The following is a 23,904-nucleotide window of genomic DNA, read 5'->3' as shown; positions in this document are numbered from 1 at the left end:
TCTGTTTCCTTCTGCTCTGAGTCACAAAGGACTTGCAATTATTCTATCCACCAATACTGTTTATTAACACATTATTTTCTGAAACTCACTGTGCAAAAAAGAACCAAGTTTCAGAGGGGAGAAGAGTTAGGCAGGTTTCATATATTCTCATAATCAATAAGTTCTGGGCAATAATGAAGACAGGTTTCAACCATATCTGTCTTTTTAAAAAGGGAAAAGCCAAAAATAAACCAGCTTGTGGTAATCTTCACTTATACAATTCCCCTCTGACTCACTGGCTCTCTTCAGGTGTAAGATGTATACTGTTCTCTAACCTTAGCCATCATCATTTTTTTTAAATTTTTATTTTATTTATTTATTTATTGAATTTATTCATTTATTTATTTATTTAATTTATTTATTTATTATTTATTTATTATTATTATTTATTTATTTATTTATTTATTTATTTATTTATTTTTTTTATTTATCTCTGCTGAGCAGAGAGCCCAATGTGGGGCTGGATCCCAGGACCCTGGGATTATGACCTGAGCCGAAGGCAGAGGCTTTAACCCACTGAGCCACCCAGGCACCCAGCCATTATCATTCTTATACTGTAGTATGTGATAGATATAAAGAAAATTAGTCATGAAGATACACTGCTTATTACCAAAAAATTTTAATGAGTATTTGTCAGATGGCTTTGGGATACAAAAACAAGTGTCTGCAATGAACCCAGCTGTCTACAAAGAACCCAAAACTTATTCAGGGGTGCCTGGGTGGCTCAGTCAGTTGAGCGTCTGCCTTCAGCTCAGGTCATGGTCCCAGGGTCCTGGGATCAAGCCCTGAATCGGGCTCCCTGCTGGGTGCGGAACCTGCTTCTCCTTCCTCTCTGCTGCTTCCCCTCTGTTGCTCCCCCTGCTTGTATTCTCTCCCTCTCTTTATTTATTTATAAATAAATAAAATCTTAAAAAAATACTTATTCAATGTCTGTTATGTACAATGCATATTAGAGAGGGTTTAACATTACTAAATTAATAGTCAACACTATTGTACCTCTGTATATAGGCATTAAGAATCTTCCACATTTAGGCCAAATATTTTACCTTTAGTGAAATCACCAAACCCAATTTCTGGTCAGAAATTATCAGTTTAGGGATGCCTGGGTGGCTCAGTGGGTTAAAGCCTCTGCCTTCAGCTCAGGTCATGATCCCAGAGTCCTGGGATCGAGTCCCGCATAGGGTTCTCTGCTCAGCAGGGAGCCTGCTTCCCCCTCTCTCTCTGCCTGCCTCTCTGCCTACTTGTGATCTCTGTCTGTCAAATAAATAAATAAAATCTTAAAAAAGAAAGAAAGAAAGAAAGAAATTATCAGTTTATAATTTGATCCAGTATACACTAATAGAATTACTTTTGCTTTGAGGAATATTTGTTAAGTACTATCATCTTAACATTAAATTTCTCTTTTTAATAGAATTTGGGTGAACTAAAACTAGGTATAATCCAAAAGAAAGAATCCCTTTATATCAGCAGGAATGATCCCTCTACAGGGTTAAAACTAAATGTATGTTTCTGGTAAAGTTATGAATCTCAGTTTTGCTGTGCCTTCCCTACCAGTCCTGCAGAAGATACTTTTTCTGTAGTTTTACTGACCCTCTCAGATAGTCTTGAATTTTCAAAGACAGAATTCTAAGAAGGACTGTTGTGTTTCACAACATGTGCAGCAAATGCAGTGGTCCTGGTCTTGAGATCAATAGGCAGAAAAATGCCGCAAGATATATATGCAACACTCATAAATTAAAAGATAAAGGGATTTTCATTAATATGAAACCAAAAGCAGAGGCAATAAAAGAAAATACAGAAAAGCTGGACTTTATCAAAACTTAAAACTTTTACATTGGGGAAGGTATGTGAAATGTGTAAAGCCTGATGATTCACAGACCAGTACCCCTGGGGCAAATAATACATTATATGTTAATAAAAATAATTTAAATGAAAAAAAAAATTAAAACTTTTGTGCATCAAAGGACACTACCAATGAGAGAATGACAAGACAACTCACAGAATGGGAGAAAATATTTACAAAGCACTTATCTGGTAAGCGATTGGTACCCAGAATATATAAAGAACTCTCACAACTCAACAACAACAAAACAACCTGATTAAAAAAGGACTTGGAAAGATAATTCTCCAAGGAAGTTATTCAGATGGCCAATAAACACATGAAAAGAAGCTCAACATTACTAATCATTAGGGAAATGCAAATCAAAACCACAGTTAAGATAACAACTCACACCCATTAGAAGGGCTACCATCAAAAAAAAAACAACAAAAAATAACAAGTGTTGGCAAGGATGTGGAGAAACTGATACCCTTGTGAATGTGAATGTTCCATTGGTGTGAATGGAAAATAAAAACAGTATGGCACTTTCTCAAAAAATTAAACACAGATAGCTATATGGTCCAGCAATCCCACTTCTGTGGATTCATACTTGAAAGAAGTGAAAGGGATTCAAAGAAGTATCTGTACACCCATGTTCACAGAAGTATTATTTGCAATAGCTCAAAGGTGGAAGCAGCCCAAGTGTCCATTGACAGATAAATAGATAAATAAAATGTGGTACATGCACACAATGGAATATTATTAAGTCTTAAAAAGGAAAGAAATTGACACATTACAAGATGAACGAACCTTGAGGACATTATGCTAAGTGAAATAAGCCAGTCACAAAAGGACAAATAAAGCAGAATTCCACTTATATGAAATACCTGAGTAGTCAAATTCATATTGACAGAAAGTAGACACGTAGTTGCTAAGGCCTGGGGTGGGGTGAGAGGAGAAAGAAGTGAATGGGAAGTTATTATTTAATGGATAAGGAGTTTCAATTTTGCAAGATGAAAAAGAGCACTGTGAGTAGATGGTGGTGATTATAGTGCAACAATGTGAATGCACTTAATGCCACTTTAAAAATGGCTGAGTGGAGTGCCTTGGGTGGCTCAGTTGTTAAGCGTCTGCCTTTGGCTCAGGTCATGATCCTGAGGTCCTGGGATCAAGCCCCATGTCTGGCTCCCTGCTGAGTGGGAAGCCTGCTTCTCTCTCTCCCGCTCCCCCTGCTTGTGTTCCCTCTCTTGCTGTGTCTCTGTCAAATAAATAAAATCTTTTTTAAAAAATGGCTAAGAAGGTAAATTTCATGTTATGTGCAATTTACTGCAATTAAAAAAAAAGATTTTATTTATTTGTCAGAGAGAAAGCAAGCGAGCACAAGCAGGGGGAGCAGCAGGGAGAGGGAGAAGCAGACTCCCTGCTGTGCAGGGAGCCGCATGTGGGACTCTATCCCAGGGCCCTGGGATCATGACCTGAGCCAAAGGCAGCCACTTAATCGACTGAGCAACCCAGACATCCCACCGCAATTTTTAAAAAAAGGTGGGGGGGGATGAAATGCTTCTGATTCTTCTGCATGATATAACATAAATGAACCTTGAAAACAGCGAGATAGGCCAAATAACAAAAGGCAAATATTACACGATTCCACTTACACAAAATATGTAGAAGAGTCAACTTTATAGAAACAGAAATTAGAAGTTACCAGGGACTGGGGGATGCAATAACTGGGGAGCTATTGTTTAAATGGATTTTGGATTTGGGTGAACGACATCCAAATCTTTCTGCTTGGGATGACAAAGTTCTGGAACTGGATAGTGATGAGGGTTGCACCTTATGAATATATCTAATGCTACTGTGTTATTTTAAAAAACTTTTTATTTAAAATTCAATTTAATTAACATATAGTGTATTATTAGTTTCAGTGGTAGAATTTAGTGATTCATCAGTTGCATAGAACACCCAGTACTGGGGCGCCTGGGTGGCTCAGTGGGTTAAGCCGCTGCCTTCGGCTCAGGTCATGATCCCAGAGTCCTGGGATCGAGTCCCGCATCGGGCTCACTGCTCAGCAGGAAGCCTGCTTCCCTTCCTCTCTCTCTGCCTGCCTCTCTGCCTACTTGTGATCTCTCTCTGTCAAATAAATAAATAAAATCTTTAAAAAAAAAAAAAAAAAGAAGAACACCCAGTACTTATTACATCAAGTGCCCTCTTTAATACCCATCACCCAGTTATCCCATCTCCCCACCCACCTCCTAGGTGAACTAAATCCAAATCCTTCTGTTTGGGATGATGAAGTTCTGTAAATGGATAGTGGTGAGGGTTGCTTATTATGAATATACTTAATACCACTATATTATTTTTAACTGAATTAAATACTTAATACTAGTTAAAATGGTAAATTTTAGGTTATATATATTTTACCACAATAAAAACAACTTTTAAGGTACGTAAGAATAAGTATCACAAACACACTAAACTTAATGAAATTTTGCACTTCTGTTAAGAATTGTGGTCAGGGACGCCTGGGTGGCTCAGTTGTTAAGTGTCTGCCTTCGGCTCAGATCATGATCCCAGGGTCCTGGGATCGAGTCCTGCATTGGGCTCCCTGCTCAGTGGGAAGCCTGCTTTTCTCTCACTCCCACTGGTTGTGTTCCCTCTCTCGCTATGCCTCTGTCTGTCAAATAAATAAATAAATAAAATCTTAAAAAAAAAAGAATTGTGCTCATATAAGACCTGCCAGTCCCAGAAACAGTCAGACACTAAAGTCTTGCCCCAAATCATCAAACTACCGCTGGTGCCTTTGTTCATAACATATTTTTTCCATTAACTGAACAAGGACCAAACTGAGCACACTGACAACCTCTAGCATCTACTCTCAGTGACCACTAAGAATCTATAAAGCATAATGCTTCCATATACCACCACTGCTTTCCTGTAGAAAAAACGATACCTGATGAAGTTGTCCAAATTATCTGGTGATGGAAATAATCAGAGACAACACAGCAGCTCATCTCTAAAGTTGGCTGCTAAAAATAAGGTCTAATTATTCCATACCTGCCTTCATCCCCACTTTGAAAAAGCAATTCAAGAATTTCCCCCTCCACTCCCTTGGTCCTAGGCCTTCTTTTTAAAATGGCAACTTCACTTGCCTGAAGATGCTTCTCAGAGTTACAAGAATATTAGCTAGCAAGACATCACAAGAAAAGAAACCAGACTGATATCCCTCATAGACAGGGATGGAAAAATGCTCAACAAAAATAAGAGCAAATCAAATCCAGCAACATATAAAAAGGATTATATACCATGACCAAATGGGATTTATCCAAGGAATATAAGGTTGGTTTAACATCCAAAATGCAATTAATATGCTATATTAATAACGGACAAAAACCACACAACAATCTCCATAGATACAGAAAAAGCATTTCACAAAATTCAACACCAATTCATGATAATCCTTCCCAACAAACTAGAAACAGAAAGGCACTTCCTCAATCTAATGAAGGACATCTATGAAAAACCTTTATCTAACATCATAATTAGACTTGTATACTGAAAACTACAGGGGCACCTGGGTAGCTCAGTTGGTTAGGTGTCTGCCTTTGGCTCACGACAGAGCCCCACATCAGGCTCCCTACTCGGTGAGGAACCTGCTTCTCCATCTCCCTCTGCTGGGGCCCCTGCTTGTGCTCTCTTACTCTCACTCTCTCTCTCAAATAAAAAACAAACAAAAGAAACCTTTAAAAAGAAAACTACAAACAGTGCCAAGAAAAATTAAAGAAGACCTAAACAACGGAAGACATCTCAAGTTCCCAGATCAGAAAACATCAAAAACAAAATCCCGCAAATTTACTGCATATTAACACAATCCCTATCAAAATCCCTGCTAGCTGTCTGCAGAAATTAACAAAGTGATCCTAAAATTTGTATGGAAATGCAAAACACCAAGGATAACCAAAACAGTTTTGGAAAAGAAGAACATTATTAAAAGACTTCCACTTCCTGATTTCAAATCTTACTATAAAACTACAGTAACCAAGACACTGCATTAGTGTTGCTTTTCCACAGAGGTACCAATGAAATCCAATAGGAAAAAAGATAGTCTTCAACAAAAGTGCTAAGGCAACTGAAGAGCAACATTCAAAAAAGATTATTTTGGATCCTTAAGCCACAAAAAAACAACTAATGTGGTTCATAGACCTAAATGTGGGTGCTAACATAATAAATAAAACTCTTAGAAGGAAACACAGGAGAAGAAAATCTTTGTGACCCTGCATTGGGCAATGAGTTCTTAGATACACTATTAAAAGTCTAATCTATAAAAGAAAAAAAAAAACCTGTTAAACTAGAATTAAAATTAAACAGATTTTTATAGATACTCAAACTGAGGGGTTAGAGGTGGAGGAAATGGATGAAAATGGTCAAAAGGTACAAACTTCTAGCTATAAGAAATTAAGTACTGGCGACGTGATGCAGATACATGATGACAACACGATGACTATAGACTATAGTTAACACTGCTGTATAGGATTATACAGCAGTGTTAACTATTATATTATATTTGATTATATTTGAAAACTGCTAAGAGAGTAAATCCTGAACATTCTCATCACAAGGAAACAACACTATTTTCCTTTTATTATTTTGGTATCTGTACAAGGTGACAGATATTAGCTGAACTTATTGTGGCAATCATTTCATGATATATGTAAGTCATTATGCTGTACATCCTAAACTGACACACTGTTGTCTGTCAAGTATACCTCAATCAGACTGGGGAGAAGAAACACTTTTGCACTTCAAAAGAAACCATTAAGAAAACAAAAAAGAAACCAAATATTGTGAGAAAATACTTGTGAATCACATGTCTAAAAACAGACTTGTATCCAAAATACATACAGATCTCTTACAACTAAATATTAATATAAGAAACCTAACTAAAAATTGGCAAAAGATTTCAGTCAACATTTCATCCAAGAAGATATATGAACAACTAACAAATAGATGAAAAGATGCTCAACATCATTTGCCCTAGTAAATACTAGGGCAAGGCAAATGAAAACCACTATCTCAAACCTCCTGAATGGCAATAATGAAAAACACAGACAGTATCAAATGCTGGTGGCAGAGATGTGAAGAAACAGGAACCCTTATGGGCTGCTGGTAAGAATGTAAAATTAGGGGTGCCTGGTGGGCATAGTCAGAAGAGTGTGCAGCTCTTGATTTCGGGGTATGGGTTCAAGTGCCAACCTAGGTGTAGAGGATATTTTTTTTTAAAGATTTTATTTATTTATTTGACAGACAGAGATCAAAAGTAGGCAGAGAGGCAGGCAGAGAGAGAGGAGGAAGCAGGCCCCCTGCTGAGCAGAGAGCCCATGTGGGGCTTGACCGCAGGACCCTGGGATCATGACCTGAGCTGAAGGCAGAGGCTTTAACCCACTGAGCCACCCAGGCGCCCAGGTATAGAGAATATTGTGTTAAGTGAAATAACCCAGTCAGAGAAGGATACCATATGATTTCACTCATATGTGGAATTTAAGAAACAAAACAAATGAGCATGGGTGGGAAAAAAAAAATAGAAAGGCAAACCAATAAACAGACTCTTAACTATAGAAAACAAACTGACGGTGACCAGAGGACAGGTGAGGGGGTGGGCAATGGGTGAAACAGGTGGTGGGGACGAAGGAGGGCTTGTGATGAGCACCAGGTGATGTATGGACGTGCTGAATCACTATACTGTACACCTGGAACTAATATTACACTGTAGCTTAACTAACTGCAATTTAAATAAAAACTTAAAAGCAAACAAATAAATAAACTTTAAAAAATTTTATTTATTTATTATTATTTTTAAAAAGATTTTATTTATTTATTTGACAGAGAGAAATCACAAGTAGGCAGGGAGGCAGGCAGAGATAGGGGAGGAAGCAGGCTCCCTGCTGAGCAGAAAGCCCGATGTGGGGCTTGAACCCAGGACCTGGGATCATGACCTGAGCCGAAGGCAGCGGCTTAACACACTGAGCCACCCAGGGGCCCCTAAAAAATTTTATTTAAAAAAAAATTTTTTTTTAATGTAAAAATGGTGGGCCACTTTGGAAAACAGTTTGACAGTTTCTTATAAAGTTAAACACACTACTTTACCAATCATTTTATGCAGAAGTTCCTCTACTTAAAGCTGCAACAAAGATAATAAACAGTACTCAACTATATCACAATTAATCAGTCTAGATTAATAGGACAAAACCATAAAAATAAATGTCAATACTAAATTAAGATTTTAAAAACTGTTTCCTATCTTCTCATAGCTAAAACTCTGGTGACTGCTGTGTTCTAAATTATCATTAAATCAGAGAGGACACCAGTGAAATGGCAGGTGACTATGACATTTACAGAATGTCATGAGTCAGGAACTGTTTAATCTCCCAGCAGAAAAAGAATGTGAGGCTTAAAGAGGATGTTCTGCCTAAGAAGACACAGATCTGACAGCCAAGGTGAAGCTATTTACTCTTTCCTCCATTTCTTAAGGTTTCTAAGGATTTCAGCACAAGATTGAGTCTAAATAATGTTCATAAATAATATGACTTCGATTGTTATTGCTTGGGGTGCCTCAGTGGCTCACTTGGTTGAACATCAGCCTTCTGCTCTGGAGTCCCAGAATCGAGCCCACATTGGACTAGCAGAGAGTCCACTTCTCCCTCTGTTCCTCACCCTGATCATGCTCTCTTTCTCTCGCTCTCTCTCAGTCTCAAATAAAATAAATAAAATCTTTAAAAATAAAAAAATAAATTGTTACTGCTTGAGTCTAAGATATCTATCTAGATTTATGTATATACCAGAAGGGATGTCTCATAAATTATTAAATAATATTTGAAATATACCTGTATATACCAAAATAAGTCTTTAGAAGTAACACATCATAAAGTTACTTAAAAATATTTCCAGTATCTCAAGTCTCACTAATTCAGTAGAAAATTGAGGAATGTCCAGTGAGGAATGTCAGAGATACCATTAAATTGTCATCTAAGTTAACAAAACTTCAATCTCTGAATTAATTTACTCATTTAAATCATTTATTACATAGTTACTATGAGTGGGGGGCCTAGGTGGCTCAGTGGGTTAAAGCCTCTGCCTTCAGCTCAGGTCATGATCCCAAGGTCCTGGGATCTCTGCTCAGCAGGGAGACTGCTTCCCCTTCTTCTCCCTCTGCCTGCCTCTCTGCCTGCTTGTGATCTCTGTCTGTCAAATAAATAAATAAAAATCTTAAAAAAAAAAAAAAAAGTTACTATGAGCAAAATAGTAGTTCAAGGAAGTAACTGCTCAAGGAAAGCACAACCTCTGACCACTTCCTTAATCAATACCACTATCACAGAAATGTATACTTTTTTTGAGACCTAGCAGAGAATTTTGTACCAAATTGAATAATTCTAGCTTCTACAAGGTTTTATTCAAGCAGTGTTGGAAATCCCTGTTAAATTGGGCTTATCTGTATACAAAAAGTTGCTCAAATTTTTGAGGTTTTATTATGTCATAATTCATTCCATGTTTACAACACTAGAAGTACATTTTTTGATAGGAGGACATGTTGGGTTACACATATAAGAATCTGTACATTTTAGTGGGAAGTTAGACTCTTCTCCAAAGACCCTTGTTTAGATTGCCTCCAAAAAGGTTACCATCAACATAATTAAAAAGTAATCAAGAGATGAAAACAAAGTGGAAGAAATGAACCTGCTCAGTCAAATAACATACTAAAAACAAAACACTGAATTTATACTTTACCTGCAGGTTTAAGGTCTCCTATTCGAATAATGTGTGGCCAGTGCTGGAGTGTTTTCGCAAAAAAAGGGTTGGTTACTCCTAATATGACAGAAGGCCTACATAAAAACAAAAGAGAAAAAAAGTGAGGAAAAAGACAAATGTTCCAGTGAAGAATAGTTTATAATTTCTTTAGATTGAACAACAGATTATCTTTTCCTTCACTCAATGCATTATGTAACAACTATATGCCAGGCACCATGTTTAGCACTAAGCAAGTATACTATAGGTGAAAAGACACGGTCTTTTTAAAAGCATACAGAAAGAAAGGCATACATACCCGATTACAATGCCAAAATCAGGAAACAGAGAAGGTGGTATAAAACATACGACAATTACCAAGGAGAAACTTGGTAATTGAAGACAGCTGAAGACAGCTTCCCCAGTGGCGCCCAGGTGGCTCAGCTGGTTAAGCATCCGACTCTTGCTTTCAGCTCAGGTCATGATCTTGTGTTACTGAGACTAAGCCCCATGTAGGACTCTGCACTCAGCAAGGAGTCTGCTTGAAGATTCCCTCTCCCTCTGCCCCTCCCTGCCTTGCCTGTGCACATATGCTCTCTCTCCCTAGAACAAATAAATCTCTAAAAACAAAACAAAACAAAACGAAAAAAACAAAGCTTCACCAAAGAGATAATATTCACACAAAGATATGGAAAATGAATACAAGTTCTTCCCCAAGTGGATAAGTGAGGTAAAGGTAATCCAGAACAAATAGTACGAGCAAAGCAATGAAGTGGGATCATGGTGTGCTCGAAGAACTACAAAGAGATCAGCATTCCCACAGCATAAAAGGAGAAGGATTAAGTCAGAAATGAAAATAGCTGGGCAGGTGCTGGCCGGATTATTAAGTACCAAGTTAATATGCTACAAAGTTTATTAAGTGCCAAGTTAATATGTTAAGAAGTTTAAAAACCTTGTAGGCAAATGGAAGGTACTAGAGAACCAAATGGAAGGAAGTCACATGAAGAAAAATGTAGGAAGATCACTCTAGGGGAAATTTGGAAGATGCCCTACAAGGAGGGGAAGGGGTTTGGGAGAAAGCAACAGCAGATATGACAAAGACTGGAAACAGTAAGACTGGGAAGAGACTTTTAGAAAGCAGGTAACAAATGTTATTATGAGAGAGATTTTATGGTGTTGAATTGACAGAATTTGGTAAAACTTGATGTGGGACATGTAAGAAGGAGAAATTTATGACAATTTAGATTTTTGATAACTAAGTAAAAAGTAGTACCATTCATAGGTTTAGGGAAGAAAACAAGGAAACAGAAAGAATTCAGTTTATATACATTTAGTTTCAAGTGCAATTAAGATGTCAAGGTGGTAAAACGGTAAAAAAACCAAACCAAAACAGAACAACAAAACCCTGGACATAAAGGTCTACAACTTGCAAAGATTTGGGCTAGGCAGATAAATTTTAGTCGTCAGTATATGGGTCTTAACAGAGGCTATGGGTACAGATAAGATTGCTCAGAAAGAGGGGTGCCTGGGTGGCTCACTTGTTAAGCATCTGCCTTTGGCTCAGGTCATGATCCCAGGGTCCAGGGCTCCCTGTCCCCGCATGGAGCTCCCTTCCCCCACATCGGACTCCCTGGTTGGCAGGAGGCCTGCTTCTCCCTCTCCCACTCCCCCTGCTTGTGTTCCCTGTCAAATAAATAAATAAAATCTTTAAAAAAAAAAAAAAGACTGCTCAGAAAGAATTATCAGTCTGAAATCAGATCCCAGAACACACAACTGAAGAACACCAACATTTAAGGTGCTGGCAGACAGACCTCTCTGCACAGGAGACTGAGATATAACACCAGAAAACCAGGTGAGAGTGGCATCAAGGATCAAAATGCTTTCAAGCTTGGGCACCTGGGTAGTTCAGTCAGTTAAACGTTTGCCTTTGGCTCAGGTCATGATCCTGGGATCCTCGGATCGAGTCCTGCACTGGGCTCCCTGTTCAAGGAGGAGCCTGATTCTCCTTCTGCCCCTTCCCCCACTCATGGGCTCGCTCTCTCTCTCAAAAGTAAATAAAATCTGGGGCACCTGGGTGGCTCAGTGGGTTAAGCCGCTGCCTTCGGCTCAGGTCATGATCTCAGGGTCCTAGGATCTAGTCCCGAGTCGGGCTCTCTGCTCGGCAGGGAGCCTGCTTCCCTCCCTCTCTCTGCCTGCCTCTCTGTCTACTTGTGATCTCTCTCTGTCAAATAAATAAATAAAATCTTAAAAAAAAAAAAAAGTAAATAAAATCTTTTAAAAAATGCTTTCAAGATCAACGGCTTAAATGTTATAAGAAAGGGAAGATAGAAGAAATAGGGCAATAATGTGGGGCGCCTGGGTGGCTCAGTGGGTTAAGCCGCTGCCTTCGGCTCAGGTCATGATCTCAGGGTCCTGGGATCGAGTCCCGCATTGGGCTCTCTGCTCATCAAGAAGCCTGCTTCCCCCTCTCTCTCTGCCTGCCTCTCTGTCTACTTGTGATCTCTCTCTGTCAAATAAATAAATAAAATCTTAAAAAAAAAAAAATAGGGCAATAATGTGCCTATGGGGTCGGGCAGGGAGAGGGTCTTGATGGCTCCGGCCAAGAATGACTTCACTGGAGAAATGAACCTGTAATGGACTGAGAAGCAACCAGAAAACCAAGAAGTAGAGACAGTAAATGGAGATTTGTTGTTGTTATTTTAGAAATTTAGCTGTTAAAAGAAAGTGAGCAATAGAGCAAGAGCTAAAAGGGAAAGGGTAAGATAATTTTTTCCCCTTTGACATACTGGGAAGCACTTTCATGTTTCCATGCTAATTCAATGAAGAGGAAGAAGGTAAAGGAAGTTACAGATCAACAAGAGATAACTGATGCTCTAAGAGGCCCTGAGTAAGGCAAGAAAACAGATGGCTATTAATGACAATACAGCTTCCACTAATAAATAAAATCATTCAAAGAAAACAAGATTGACAACTGAAATGGACAAGTATTATAAGCAGCTCTTCAAACCTTCTTTTACAAAATCAAGATGCCAATAAGTTCAAGATTTAATTTTACATAATTTGGTTATACAGGTAATACTTGGTCAATAGTAGCTGTTTTGTTTACTCACGGGGCTTGAGTACGAGTAGTATATTCTTTGAATTCACTGTCATGAATAGTGAAATAAGGTCGGAAGTCACTGAAGTACTTTAATGGAGAAATACAGCTGTGGAGCAAGAAGAACACTTAAAACAAAGGACACAAAATTAAAGGCCCTACTCAACACCTATAAAACATCAATACACACAGTATCCCCACAATGGGATTATTAATTTACTTATTTCAGTCAACAGCAAACTCATTTTAGGAAACCAGAAAGACAAATGGAAATGCATAATAATGTGGAATGATGGGCTGAAAGAACACTGGACATGGGGAGAAGTTCTGGCAGTCCAATATCCTAGTTATATGTCTTTTACTAGACACTGATCATCATGCAACTAATACTTGTCAGGTGCCAGCTTTGTCTAAGTGAATGAAGGTGTGTTGCTCAGAAAAACCAAAACATGGTTCTAGTCCTCATGGAACCTGAATTAATTTTCTCATCCATGAAACGGTACTATAATGAGCACAGCTTTATTATAAGAAAGGGGGTTGTGTGCAAATATATCACAGATGGAAAAATGCTACAACTACCACTGTCAGGAACCCAATATACTCACTTAACAAGTGCCAATACAGTCTCTGACGACTCCGATGGTGATGGCGCCATGACCACGAGGGGCTCCCCCAACAGGACCAGCTCCCAAAGCATCTGACTATGAAGGAAAACTGGGCAGAAACACCTGAAAGGTATTTTATACAGTAGAAGTGTTATTTATCCAACTCTGTTGTTTTCAGTTCTTAGATGATCGTTCTAAAAACTTCATACTGATATAAATTCTTCCACCTATTTGTACCCCGTTGTGACATACAAATTCTTTAGACTACACTGATGTGTAAGTCCTTTTTATACATATAAAAACATACCAATTGACTCATTCCAATTTTTAGAAAATTAAATGCAATATACTGACACACAAAATGGCTAACAGATAATAAAAACATGTGGAATAATTATTAAATTGTACCATATGGTAGGCCCATCTCATCAATACTGCTTCCTTACATCTCAATATTTTTAAGATTTCTTTATTTATTTGAGAGAGAGAGTGAGTGAGAGAGAGAGAGCACAAGCACGGAAGAGAGAAAAAAGCAGGTTCCCCCCTGAGCAGACCCAGGCTGAAGACAGACGCATAACGACTGAGCCACCCAGGCACCCCTACATTTGAATTTCTATTCTAAATATTTTAGAGAAAGCAAGATAAATTAATTTTCCAAAGGATGTTTACTGGATTACTTAATTTAAAAGCTAATACTTGGGGCACCTGCACGGCTCTGTCGGTTAAGCGTCTGCCTTCAGCTCAGGTCATGATCGTCCTGGGATTGAGCCCCAGGTTGGGCTCCCTACTCACCAGGAAGCCTGCTTCTTCCTCTCCCACTCTCCCTGCTTGTGTTCCCTTTCTCGCTCTCTGTCAAATAATAAAGTCTTTTAAAAAATAAATAAAAGCTAATGCTTTTGGGGAGCCTGGATAGCTCAACAGGTTAAGTGTCTGACTTCAGCTCAGGTCATGATCTCAGGATCCTGGGATCAAGCCCCACATTGGGCTCCCTGCTTAGCAGGGAGTCTGCTTCTCCTCTCTCTCTGCTGCTTCCCCTGCACATGCTCTCTCTCTCTTTCAAATAAATAAATAAAATCTTTAAAAAATTAATAAATAAAAGCTAATGCTTTCAATATTAAAAAATGATGAAAACAAATCACAAGGGGAGATCTAATGCCAAATACAATGATTTCCTGGGCAAATCCTTCCCTTACAGAATGCTCCATATTTCTATAGAAGCCCTGGAATTAGGTGGAAGCCTATTAGGACACAAGTCTGGTACATTACTTTGCCTCAGACATTTGGTATACTTATTTAGTAATTTCCTCCTGTTAGAGTAACGATTTTTCCTAGTAGATTAGAGAGTATCTACTTATAAAAACCATAATCTTCATAGTTGAAAACATATACACACACAAGAAAGAGAAAGGAAGGAAGAAAGGAAGGAAGGAAGAACATGTAAGTTAAAAAATGTAAAACAGATTTGTGAAATGGAAATTAGGGAAAGTTAATTTTAACTATTCAAAGGCAAGAAAACAAATGTGAAGGAAATGCAAGGAAAAAACAAAAACAAAACAATAAACAGTTCAAGGATAAGGCAAAGGAGCTCTTCTTCCTTTCTTTCCTAAACCAGTGAATCCTAAAGCAGACAGGGTGCATGGTAGGCATCTCTGCCAGGAGGGAAAGAAGACATGCTGGCTCAGAGCGGGGTGTGAGGACCTTTGTAAGACATCCACGTGGAGGAGGTGGCTTTCTGGGGGGCTGCTGGAATGTGGTGAAGATGTACATGTGTGGAGGTGATCTGGTTTGGGATGACAGAGGGCAAGAAGTTATGCGAGGCCTAGAGGGGCAGCCTGGTGTGGAGTGTCAGAACCAGAGTGCGTTGAAGCTGTCCATGCTGGAACATAAGAGCAGGGGAAATAGGGTGTTCACAGGGAGAGGTGGCCTGGAAAGAGGCGTAGGAGCACAGCAGGGTATGGAGGGCATTCCTGTGGGGGCTTCTCTAGCATTGGGAGCCAGATCACAAGCAAAGTAAGGATGGCACCCATTTGGAGAGGAGGCCTAATGTACAAAAGAGAAGCCTAAATGGCGTGGGAGGGTCAATCTAGCATGGAGCAGAGCCTGAGAAGGTAAGGAAGGTATCCATGAAGAAGGGCAGCTGGGTATGGAGTGTCAAAGCCCTAAAGGAGTAAGAAAATATTTGCATAGAGGAGAGAGTTTAAGCAGAGATGAGAGACTGGTTACTAATAGGGACTGATCCAATAAATAAATTAATTAAGGATAATAGGAGGTAGTCCCTCAGAAAGGGAAAAGAAATACAAATATAGAAAGGGAGAAAACTAGAATGAACCCTGTCTTATAGGACTGGAATTGGGGGTAGTAGTATGACTTTATGCTTTTTAATATATACAGATTTGGAAATAAATACATATGCAAAAATGTGTATGTATTATATATGAGTGTGTTTGCATGCATCCCCTTACAAATATGTATATACTTCCTAGCTCTGTCCACTGAGAGGGCCTAAAATCAATGATATCCCAATAGCACTGAGCACAAGTAGTACCCAGACCTTGGCTTCTGAATCTTATTCTCCACTTTAAAAAAAATAAATAAATAAAGCCAAGGCTCTTTGGAGAAATGGCTGATTCCAGGTTCCAGGACCAGGGAAGGAAACACACAAGATAATCTTCAAATCAAGAGAACTGAAAACATATGTCCATACAAAGGGTTATATACAAATGTTCATAGTAGCATTACACATAATAGCTAAAAAGTAAAAACTGAATGTCCTTCAGTGGATTAATGGATAAACAAAATGTATATCCACACAATGGAACATCATAAAATGAAGTAATGATTCGTGCAACTGCATGTATAAACCATGAAAATGATATGCTAAGTAAAAGAAAGTAGACACAAAAAGCCACATAATTTATGATTCTATTTATGTGGTATGGCCAGAATAGGAAATCTATGGAGACAAAAGGTAGATTAGTGATTCCCAGGGGCTGGGGAGGAAGGAAGAAATGGGGACTAACTGCCACTAGGAACAGGGTTACTTTTTGAAGTGATCAAATGTTTTAAAGATTTTATTTACTTATTTGACAGACAGAGATCACAAGTAGGCAGAGAGGCAGGCAGAGAGAGAGGAGGAAGCAGGCTCCCTGCTGAGCAGAGAGCCCGATGCGGGGCTCGATCCCAGGATCCTGGGATCATAACCTGAGCCGAAGTCAGAAGCCTTAACCCACTGAGCCACCCTGAAGTGATCAAATAGTTTAGAACTAGAGAGTAGTGAAGCACAACTTTCTGAATATAGTAAAAATCACTGAACTGTATACTTTGAAAGAGTGAATATTATGGTATGTGAATTATGTATCAATTTTTTAAATTAAACACGAAAAGACAAACTTGGAACATCTTTTCTTTTTTATTTTTTTTATTTATTTTTTTTTTAAAGATTTTATTTATTTATTTGACAGATGGAGATCACAAGTAGGCAGAGAATAGGCCGAGAGAGAGGAGGAAGCAGGCTCCATGCTGAGCAGAGAGCCCGATGTGGGGCTCGATCCCAGGACTCTGAGATCATGACCTGAGTTGAAGGCAGAGGCTTTAACCCACTGAGCCACCCAGGTGCCCCCATCTTTTCTTTTTTAAAGATTTTATTTACTTATGTGTCAGAGAGATAGAACACAAGCAGGCTCCCCACTGAGCATGGAGCCCAATGCAGGGCTCTATCCCAGGACCCTGGGATCATGACCTAAGCCGAAGGCAGATGCTTAACCAGCTGAGCTACCCAGGTGTCCCAAGCCTGGAACTCCTTATACACAAAAGCAAGTAAGTATTTAAAGAATGACAAGAATATATTAAAAAAAAAAAAAAATAGAGGCCAACTTGAAGTGAGACAAGTCTCACTGGCCAAACTGGGGACAACTGAAATAGCAAATGAGAATAATGGACTTTAATAACCTGTTGAATAAAACAGGAAACCAAGAGTCCATACAGATATCCATAGCATGATGTTTTAAAATATTTCTACAAATTCTTTGACACTGTCTTTAAAACATGGAACCTAATTCTCCCCTCCTTAGCTGTGAACTAGATTAATGGCTTACATGTAATGAGCAGAATAAGGACAGTATGCAAGTTTGAAGGTTAGGTCATAAAAGACATGGTGGCTTCAGCCTTCTCTTGGATCACCTCTGAAAGCTGTGGGAACATTCAAGCTGCCCTATGGACAGCTCCACATGGCTAGAAATGAGCCCTCCTGTTAACAACCACAAGGAACTGTGACCTCCAGTCAGCAGCCAAGTAAGTAAGCCTTTTTGGGAAACAGATCCTCCATACCCCCTCATACCCCCCTTGTCCAACTGACTAAAACCCTGCCTGATATCTTGACTGCAACTTCGTAAGAGATCTAGAGCTAGAACCACCTAGCTAAGCCGTTCCTAGATTCCTAACCCTCAGAAACTGTATGAAGTCATATTTGTTCTTTTAAGCCTCATAGTATTGGGGTAATTTATTACATAGCAATAAATAACTCATATACATAGTTTCAAAGTGCCTCCCAACAAAATAGTTAATCACAAAAGGAAAACGAGTAGTTTATCATTGAGAAGCTTGGAGAACACCACAAAGTGAACATTATCAGTAACAAGGCAAACTAAGTCCCTGCCAAAGGCACAGAGCTCGCATTTAATCTCAAGTAAATCCCAAACAAACCTAAACTGAGGGACTTCCTGCAAAGTAACTGTCCTGTAATCCACAAGAAGTTCAGGTGTGTGAAAGGGACTGAGGAGCTATTCCAGATTGAAGGAGAGAGACTGAAGAAGCATGACAAGTAAATTCAACAGATAATCCTGAACTAGACAGTATTGTGACAACTGGTGACATCTGAATTAAACGGTATTAATTTATCAACATTAATTTCACAATTCTGATGACTGCAATGTGTCTTTATTTGTAGGAGATAGACACTAAAGTATTCAGAGATGATGAGACAACAGGTCTCCAACTGACTATCAAGTGGTATGAGGAAGTAGTCTTCTGAACTATACTACTACTTTTCTGTAAATTAGTGGCTGTTTCAAATTTATATGTATATATACACATATGTATATATAACTACATATACTGTGCACATATACACTTACATATACATTTACATAAAATTTTGAAACAATCACAAATTTATAGAAAAGTGGTAAGTGTGTGTGTGTGTTAAGTATATATTTAATAGTGGCGTGCCTATAAATAGCCATTAAAGCTGCAAATTACTTTTTCTCAGAAGTATTGTGAAATATAATCAGTAAGGGCATAAACAGACACCAGAGAGTTAAAAGATAGAGCATTCTCTGAAACCCCTGTATTACTTTAGAAATACCTATTACAAAAAGTTTTATTGGGGAGGTAAGTATTAAATATTCAAGAAAGAAACCCTGTCTCCAGCTCTAAATTTAATAAATATAGGTGGTAGGCATCTAATTAACTGCAGTATAAAATTACTAAAATGAGGGTCTATAGGGAAATTACAGGGTATTTTTTAGCACTACTTTCATGTCCCCATTCTGGAGTGCCATGCTTTATGCTAAGCTCCATTGCCTCCCTCAAAAGAGTTATCCCCTAGAAAAAATCAGAAACTTACTCCAAATAAATAAACAGATGAATAAATAGATACATATATAAATAGACAAGTAAATAACTAGATAAATAACTAGGCAAGTAAATAACTAGATAAACTTTTTTCCAGAAAGATATAGCATGTTGTTAAAATCTTAAAAGCTAAAAGAAACTAACACATATCAATGATATCAGACACATTTTATATAGTAATAGACTTTTACAGTCTTTGAAACACAAAACACCCCTAGCTGTTATCTACTCTGCCAATGGGGTAGAAAGCCAAGATGGCTTCGTTCTCAAGATGGGGGCAAGGAGGAACATGACGACACATAACTGATATGCCTCTTGCATCACTATGAGGAACCAATAGCAAGTATCATCAGGTAAAATGTCCTTGACTCTAGGCAAGAGAATGTGTTTCTTTCAACAGAGAACTGTCCCTCAATTCTAAGCCCAACTTAAAAACTGAATGAGAAGACTATGTGATCAAGAGAGCTGACACCAAAGTCAGGGTCCATGTACTAGTGGTAGCTAAATGAGACTTGACCTGGTACAAGGAGAGAGATGAGTGCCTACACTGAACTGCATTTTTTTTTTTAAGATCTTTTATTTATTTATTTGACAGAGAGAGAGAGAGAGAGATCACAAGTAGGCAGAAAGGCAGGCAGAGAGGCGGAGAAGCAGGCTCCCTGCTGAGCAAGGTGCCCAATGTGGGACTCAATCCCAGGACCCTGGGATCGCGACGTGAGCCGAAGGTACATGCTTAACCAACTGGGCCACCCAGGCGTCCCTGAACTGCATTTCTGCAACTCAGCTTCAAACATCTTTCCAGGTCTCAGTCCTTTGCTCTCAAGCTCACTCTTGGTATAAAAATATCACCTTCAATATAAGTGATAAACATTTAAACTTTTATTCACATGAATAAATGTACAACGTAAGCCCTCCACACACAAAATGAAGAGTGCTGTCACTAAGGTGAGTGTCAGACACTAAGCACTTGGCACAGCGCTGTGTGAGCCTATTATTGTTCAACTTTCAGTTTTCTCACCTCCTGAGCAATAAGAATAAAAAAACCCAACAAACTCACTTCTTCTACTTTTTTAAAGATTTTACTTATTTATTTATTTGACAGAGAGAGTGCATGTGAGAGGGACGGGGAGGGGCAGAGGGAGAAGGAGAGAGAGACTCTCAGGCAGACTCCCTGCTGAGCTTGGAGCTGGACACTGGGCTGAATCACACGACCCTGACTGAGAGCATGATCTAAGTGGGAGCCATCCAGGTGCCCCCAACTTGTCCTACTTTAAAAACAAGAACATGTCATTTAGGGGCGCCTGGCTAACTCAGTTGTTCAGCGTCTGCCTTCAGCTCAAGTCATGATCCCAGATTCTGGAATCAAGCCCTGCACCTGGGCAGGGCGAGAGGTGGGGGGGAGGGTCCCTGCTCAGCAGGAGGCCTGCTTTTCTCTCTCACTCTCCCTGTTTGTGTTCCCTTTCTCGCTGTCTCTTTCTCTATCAAATAAACAAATAGGGGCGCCTGGGTAGCTCAGTGGGTTAAAGCCTCTGCCTTCAGCTGAGGTCATGATCCCAGGATCCTGGGATCGAGCCCCGCATCAGGCTTTCTGCTCAGCAGGGAGCCTGGTCCCCCTCACTCTCTGCCTACTTGTGATCTCTGTCTGTCAAATAAAAAATAAATAAAAATCTTTAAAAAAATAAAAATAAACAAATAAAATCTTAACAACAACAAAAAAGAACATGTCATTCATAATCAGGAGAAAAGACACATGCTAATAAAAAGTGTTAGTGGTAGGAATAATTAATTGCCACAAAAGCAAAGATAACTGATAATAAACTGAAAAGCATTAAGATTTGCACCCAACGGGGCGCCTGGGTGGCTCAGTGGGTTAAGCCGCTGCCTTCGGCTCAGGTCATGATCTCAGGGTCCTGGGATCGAGCCCCGCATCGGGCTCTCTGCTCAGCAGGGAGCCTGCTTCCTCCTCTCTCTCTGCCTGCCTCTCTGCCTGCTTGTGATCTCTCTGTCAAATAAATAAATAAAATCTTTAAAAAAAAAAAAAAAAAGATTCCCTTTCCCTCTGCCCTCTCCCACCCACTTGCATGCAGGCGGTCTCTCTCTCTGTCCAAAAAAAAAAAAAAAAGTATAAATAGTATGCATCCTTCTTAGTGTATTTTTCCTGTGATAACTATTAATTTACTTTTCATTCTAAGAATGCTACAACATCTAATTTTAAAAGGATGTCAATTTGTTTTTAAGTAAGATTTATAACGTTCATACAGTAAAATTCACACTTAACAAAGATTTAGAACACGTCCATCACTCCAAAATCTCCGTCATCCTTCCTGTAGTTGATTCCCCACCCCAGGCCCAGCCAACCACTGGTCTGATGTCTGCCCCTTTTCCAGAATATCATATAAATGCAATCATTCAGTAAGCAGCTCTTTAAGATCTGGCTCCTTTCACTAAGCATAATGCTTCTGAGTCATCTATGTTGCAGATTGTATCAACAGTGCACTTTTTTTTTAGTTGCTAAGTAGTGTTCCATGCACATGCATGAATCACAATTTGTTTATCCAGTTACCAGTTTATGGACATTTGCTATGTTTCCAGTTTTAGGCTGGTATGAATAGAGCTGCTATAAGCATTTGCATACAGGTCTTTGTGTGGATATGTGCTTTCATATTTATTGGGGTAAATTCCTAAAAGTGGGATTACTGGGTTGCCCTAAAGCCAAGTATATAAAACAAATCAAGCATACAAAATGAATCACTCTTTTTTTTTTTTTAATTTTTTAAAAAATTTTTATAAGATTTTATTTATTTATTTGACAGATAGAGATCACAAGCAGACAGAGAGGCAAGCAGAGAGAGAGGAGGAAGCAGGCTCCCTGCTGAGCAGAGAGCCCAATGTGGGGCTCGGTCCCAGGACCCTGGGATCATGACCTGAGCCGAAGGCAGAGGCTTAATCCACTGAGCCACCCAGGCGCCCCCCTTTTTTTTTTTTACTTTGACAGACAGAGATCACAAGTAGGCAGAGAGGCAGGCAGAGATAGAGGAGGAAGCAGGCTCCCCGAAGAGCAGAGAGCCCGATGCGGGGCTCGATCCCAGGACCCTGGGATCATGACCTGAGCCAAAGGCAGAGGCTTCAACCCACTGAGCCACCCAGGTGCCCCAATGAATCACTCTTTGAAGCAATATTCCATGCAGTTTAAAGGTCACATACACAAAGTTCTATACACACAAAAATCAAACCAAAAATCCCATTCTAAGTCTTTTGCATGACTCCTGATTGCTTGAATTACTACTTAATAACTGCTCGGAAAGAGCAGTGGTTTCTCAGCCTGGGATGCACGTCAGAACCACCTAGGAGCCGGGACTTGCATACCAGTCCTAAGATTTCTATTCAGCTGTTCTGGTTAAGGCACAGGCACTGGTACGTTTTCCTTTTCTTTTTTCAGTGCTAGATTCACTCTCCCTTTTTTAATTTTGCATTTTGAAAAGTTTCAAACATACAGAAAAATAAAGACAATTATGTAAGAACCACCATTTATATATCATCTAGAGTTAACCATGTTTTATCATTTTTACTTCATTAATTTTTTTTTTAAGATTTTATTTATTTGTCAGAGAGAGAGAGGGAGAGAGAGCAAGAACAGGCAGACAGAATGGCAGGCAGAGGCAGAGGGAGAAGCAGGCTCCCCGATGAGCAAGGAGCCCGACGTGGGACTCGATCCCAGGACGCCGGGATCATGACCCGAGCCGAAGGCAGCTGCTCAACCAACTGAGCCACCCAGGTGTCCCTCATTAATTTTTTTTTTTACTGAAGTATTTTAAGAGTCTTAGTTTCTACCAACTGAGTTAATTGGGCACTTCTTACCGAAGTATTTAATTTTATTTTATTATTTTTTAAAGATTTTTTTTTTATTTGAGAGACAGAGAGAGTGAAGGAGAGAGCAGGAGCAGAGGAGGGGAGGAAAGGTGGAAGGAGACTCCTGACTGAGCAGGGAGCCTGATGCAGGACTCGATCCTAGGACTTCAGGAGCACTACCTGAGCAAAAGGCAGACGCTTCACTGACTGAGCCACCCAGGTGCCCATTACTGAAGTTTTTTTTTTTTTTAATTTATTATTTATTTATTTATTTATTTATTTATTTGACAGAGAGAATGAGAGAGAGAGCATGAGAAGAGGGAGGGTGAGAGGGAGAAGCAGACTCCCTGCCAAGCAGAACACCCGATGTGGGACTCGATCCTGGGACTCCAGGATCATGACCTGAGCTGAAGGCAGTTAACCAACTGAGCCACCCAGGTGCCCTACCGAAGTATTTTAAAATAAAATAGAAACCTCATGACATTTCATCTCAAAGTACTTAAAAATGCATCTCTAAAAGTAAGTCCGTTTTCTTACATGATTACAATGCCATTCTCACACCAAACCAAACAAAAAATAATTTGTTTCTACCATGTAATACCCAATCCATATCCAAATCTCCCTGTCAAAGCTCATAATATACAGTAAGGGACAAACTACCGATTTACAATATATGAAACATAATGACTACTTTCTTCCAGTTCTTTTCCCCTTTTTCTTCCCATTTTTTCCACAATTAAGAACATTCATTTCCTAAAGAAATTTAAAACAATATCACAAAGTAAAAGAGAAAAGGCAGTTAATAAAATTTACCTGAAAAGATCCACCTCATGAACAGTAGGTAAAATAACAGATATATGTGTGTCTGCCTGAGATAAAAAAGAAAAAATAGAGAAAACGTCACTAAAATTTATAGAAATTGATTTCTATCATTTATCTATCATATAAAATATCTACCTTGTAATCAATAAGCTATGTTGCCCTATCTTTTAAGATTCTCTTCCTCCAGAAGCATCCGCAAAGAGAACAGGTCTTACCAATGTCCCCTAACACAGTACAAGGTCAAGGATGACAGATTCCTTGGATAA

At 39.1% G+C, this 23,904-nt stretch overlaps 1 protein-coding gene across 3 annotated transcripts in view; it reads right to left on the bottom strand.

Annotated features, from left to right (window-relative positions):
- The window catches only part of DENND6A (DENN domain containing 6A), a 61,534-nt gene that overhangs the window by 11,133 nt on the left and 26,497 nt on the right, over nucleotides 1-23,904 (bottom strand). For all 3 annotated transcript variants that reach the window (XM_047691381.1, XM_047691390.1, XM_047691399.1), the window contains 4 exons: nucleotides 23,630-23,685; nucleotides 13,337-13,459; nucleotides 12,745-12,840; nucleotides 9,638-9,732 (listed from right to left, as the gene is read on the bottom strand). In XM_047691381.1, the coding sequence (XP_047547337.1) occupies nucleotides 9,638-9,732; nucleotides 12,745-12,840; nucleotides 13,337-13,459; nucleotides 23,630-23,685 (370 nt within the window). The remainder of the gene's footprint in view (nucleotides 1-9,637; nucleotides 9,733-12,744; nucleotides 12,841-13,336; nucleotides 13,460-23,629; nucleotides 23,686-23,904) is intronic.

This window comes from Lutra lutra, chromosome 1 (genome assembly GCF_902655055.1).
Source record: "Lutra lutra chromosome 1, mLutLut1.2, whole genome shotgun sequence".
Taxonomy (NCBI): Eukaryota; Metazoa; Chordata; class Mammalia; order Carnivora; family Mustelidae; genus Lutra; species Lutra lutra.
This window is presented reverse-complemented; position numbering and strand designations above follow the sequence as displayed.